The 4,180-nt window shown below is 35.8% G+C and overlaps 1 protein-coding gene across 1 annotated transcript in view; it reads right to left on the bottom strand.

Moving 5' to 3' along the window:
* The window catches only part of PUS7 (pseudouridine synthase 7), a 57,939-nt gene that overhangs the window by 7,295 nt on the left and 46,464 nt on the right, over positions 1-4,180 (bottom strand). Inside the window, exons 10-11 of the mRNA XM_007468982.1 lie at positions 1,582-1,643; positions 559-719 (exon numbers count right to left, since the gene is read on the bottom strand). Coding sequence (XP_007469044.1) covers positions 559-719; positions 1,582-1,643 — 223 coding nt within the window. The remainder of the gene's footprint in view (positions 1-558; positions 720-1,581; positions 1,644-4,180) is intronic.

Raw genomic sequence — 4,180 nt, 5'->3', positions numbered from 1 at the left:
AGGAATCCTGATTTTTTTGTATATCTGGGGGAGAGTAATCAAGACTTACAGTTAGGAGTTCAACTTTAGTCTATCTGTACTATAGTACGCAAACACCAGTATAGGCTACACTTACCATGATGCTACCCAGTCTTGAATCACCACAGCGAAACCACACTAAAATGTAGTCATTTAGATCACTTACTGTGCAACCCTCTCACTGAAGCAGGTTACAGCTCTGATGCTACAGAGACTAAGAAATGAACTCTATGATGGGCTCTGAATTTCTCAAATACCAAGATACTTAATTTAAACTTCCTTGTAGGTATTTTCCACACAGACGCTTTCCTCGTGCCTTGCATGTTAACAACTACTGCCCCACGGCCTGCACCCACCATCCTCCCCTATCACCACCCAGGGTCTCAGCAAGGATCCCGCAGGCAACACCCCTCTCAGAGATCGCCAAAGGATCCTTATTTACCTTCTGTTCTTCCAAAATTTAGTAAAATATTTAAAGATAAAAAGTTCAGAGCATTGAGCCACCTCGAGTCAGTGCCTGACTTCACAAATTGCACTCACTATGCCAAATGCAGAGACTATATTCTTCAGTCCGTATTTTGAAAGTCCTCGGAGAAGCTGCCCTTCCACACACCTTTTGACAGGTAGTTTTCGGAGGGCAGCGGCTGGGTCTTTGGTCTTCGCCCATTCCTCCCTGCATTTAACCAAGTACCCCTTTTCAGCTGGTGGGGGGAAAAAAAGCTGTGATTAAACAATTTATCCAAAAGACAGTTCTATAACTTAAAACACTTCACAGAGAACACAAAATTAGAAAGTGCTATTTGTAAGAGAGATACTCTGAAGCGCTTTTGGTCTCCTGAGAATAACCATCAGAAAGTGAAAAGATGGGAAGGGCAGAAAGTTTACAGAACTAGATGGCTTTCAACATGCTACCACCCCAGGAGTTAAAGCCAATGACTGTTCATTATCAAGCTGACTCAACATCAGACAAAACCTTGGTAGTCCTTTCTTCCTTCCCTCTCTTTTTCTATTGTATTGTCAAATTTAATGGGTTCCTTTCCATAAAATTAGACAACCTTATCTCTTTTAACTTGCAAATGAATAATTATCCAAAGTGGGCATAATTATTTTGCTGATTTGTAAAGTGGTACTTAAATCCTTTTCCATACAGTATGACAGTTTTTAATGAACTCTCCAAACTTAAAAATCCTCAGTGTGTTTTGCCAAGTTTTTATACTGTATTTACATTTTGCTTTAACAAATTAACCACCAGTGAAATCTGTTTGGATTCCTATATGTTCAGAGATTTAATACTGCATGGAGAAAAGGAAATGAATGCATTCATTTATGAATTAATAAATTAGATGAGCTAAAGACCTGAAAATAAGATATAAATTATAAATCTCAAATATATACATAAAACTTGTGTAAAAAAAGACATAAACTATACGTTTTACTTTAAAAAGTTTTAAAAATTCTGAAATAATGACCCCAATTTGTACCTATACTTCAATTCAAAGCAATTCCATGAATACCTAGTCATATATTCTTTTTTTTTTTCCTTAAGATTATTTTTATTCTCACCTCCAGAACGGGGTTTCAATATTAAATCCATGACTTCAGCCCAGGAATTTTGTAGTATAGCTCTAAAATTAAACAGCATTTATTTTACTTAATTTTGCATTAAGATGAATTTTATTTGCCCAAGCCTGTGGAGTAACAAACCATATTAACTTTATATATTTTATTAAACTTAAAATAAGCAGAAAAACTAATATAATAACATAGGTTTCAAATGTAAATGTCAAAAGAACTTAAGAAAATTAAAAATATAATGTTTACTCATAACATTTAATATCATTTCACAGTTTAGAAAGCTGTTATAGTATAAATACTACCTAGTCATGCTTTAAGCTGTTATACATGGTATTATCTGTATAATCAAAGTTGTCTTTATATGCTAAAACTTATTTGAAACTTCTCAAAAAAAGTCTCCCGTGTTAAATACTTTCTTGCCTAGATAAACAGAATAAATACAATTTATCCTTCTCTATTATTCTTGCCAAAATGGAAGTATCTTTACATTTGCTGATTATAAGTTATACATGCTTCTTTAAACAGTACATAAGAAAGGTTACCTGATATCTAACCTTTAAAAAGTAAACACTGTTAACACTTCAGAGTGTAGTTTTCAAGACTTACTTGATCTTTAAGTGTATGCAGTTTTTTCTTTAACTTTTATTATACTCTCTTTTATCACACAGAGGTTGTATTTCATGTATCATATCTGAACATTTTTTATAGTTAAGATTTCTGCTCTTGGAGTCATACTGAGAAAGGCCCTCCTTACCATAAGAAAATAAAAATCCCTTCTATTAATTTTTCTGTTTTTCTACTTAACTAGCGTTTTTATTTTTCACGTTTAAGTTAATCTATATATTTCTATGTATTAAATTATATAAAATGATGTTTTATCTACTGATGAGATCATATGGATATTTAACCTACTAATGCAATGAATCAGATTAACAGATATCCCACTGCTGGCCATCCCTGAAGTCCTGGAACAAGCCATGCTCTATCAGTCTTTAAATATACTCCTGAGGGACACATTATTCAGCTGGCTAGGCCTTCAGTAACATTTCCAAAAAGAGTACACTATTAATTCAAGACTAGGAACTAGTGTGCCAGACTTCATGGAAAAAGACTTCTGTGCTCAAAAACCTTTGTTATCTGGCTGGCCACTTGATTTTGTAAATAGTTTTATTGGAAAACATCCATGATCCTTAATTTATGTACTATTTCTGGCTACTTTCACACGGTAACAGCAGTGCTGAGTAGCTACTACACACACTCCATGGCCCACAAAGCCTAAATATTTACCTTTACAGAGAAAGTCTGCCAACATCTGGTGTAATATATTAATATCTCTCAACTACAGGACTTTTTAACACTTTTAAGATACTACCACACACGTGAAGGTTCAGTATATATCACCATATTAAAGATGGATATATTTGGTTTATAACAAGCCATCCTATCTGGCTCACCACACATTAAAATGTTTTCTATTTTTCTGACATTATCTCTCCTTCTTCCACCTTCTTTTTTTATTTTTTTGATTTTCTAAAAAATAAACTTATTTTATTTATTTATGATTTTTGGCTACGTTGGGTCTTCACCGCTACGTGCGGGTTTTCTCTAGTTGCGGCGAGCGGGGGCTACTCTTCGTTGCGGTGCGTGGGCTCCTCATTGTGGTGGCCTCTCTTGCTGCGGAGCACGGGCTCTAGGCAGGCGGGTTTCAGTAGTTGTGGCACACGGGCTCTAGAGCGCAGACTCGGTAGTTGTGGCGCACGGGCTTAGTTGCTCCGTGGTGCGTGGGATCTTCCCGGACCAGGGCTCAAACGCACGGCCCCTGCATTGGCAGGAGGATTCTTAACCACTGCGCCCCCAGGGAAGCCCTAAGTTTTTTAATATGGTGTAAAAGTAAAGTTCCAACTTCATTTTCTTTTTCTTGCAGGTGGATAGCCAGCATCCCCAACACTTACTCGTTGAAAAGTTGTCCTTTCGCCAATTGAATGATCTTGTCACCCTTGTCAAAAATCATCTGACCATATATATTAGGATTTGTTCCACTTTTTTTTTAAACAGTTTTACTGAGGTATAACTCACATACCACATAATTTATCCTTTAAGTGCACAACTCAATGACTTAGTATACTACAGAATTTTGCAACATTACACAATCAATTTTAGAACATTTTCATCACCCTGAAAAGAAATCCTAACCCTAACCCATCAGCAGCCACTTATTCTCCATGACCTCTGCCCCATCAACTTTCTGATTCTATGGATTTGCCTAGTCTGGACGTTTCATACATAATGAATCATATACTATGTTGCCGTTTGTGACTAGCTTCTTTCACTGAGCATGTTTTAAAGGTTCATTCAAGTCATAGCATGTATCAGTCCTTCATTCCCTTTTACTGCTGAATAATGTTCCATTGTATTAATATGCCACATTTTATTTATCCATCTATCAGCTGATAGACATCTGGGTTGTTTCCATAATTTTGGCTGCTATAAATATCAGTGTAAATTTTCAAGTTGGACATATGTATTCGATTCTCTTGAGTATATTCCTAGGAACGCAATAGCTAGGTCATATGGTAATATTATTTAA

Source organism: Lipotes vexillifer, unplaced genomic scaffold (genome assembly GCF_000442215.2).
Source record: "Lipotes vexillifer unplaced genomic scaffold, Lipotes_vexillifer_v1.1 scaffold1002, whole genome shotgun sequence".
Lineage (NCBI taxonomy): Eukaryota > Metazoa > Chordata > Mammalia > Artiodactyla > Lipotidae > Lipotes > Lipotes vexillifer.
The sequence above is the reverse complement of the archived record's forward strand: the minus strand, read 5'-3'. Positions and strand labels throughout refer to the sequence as shown.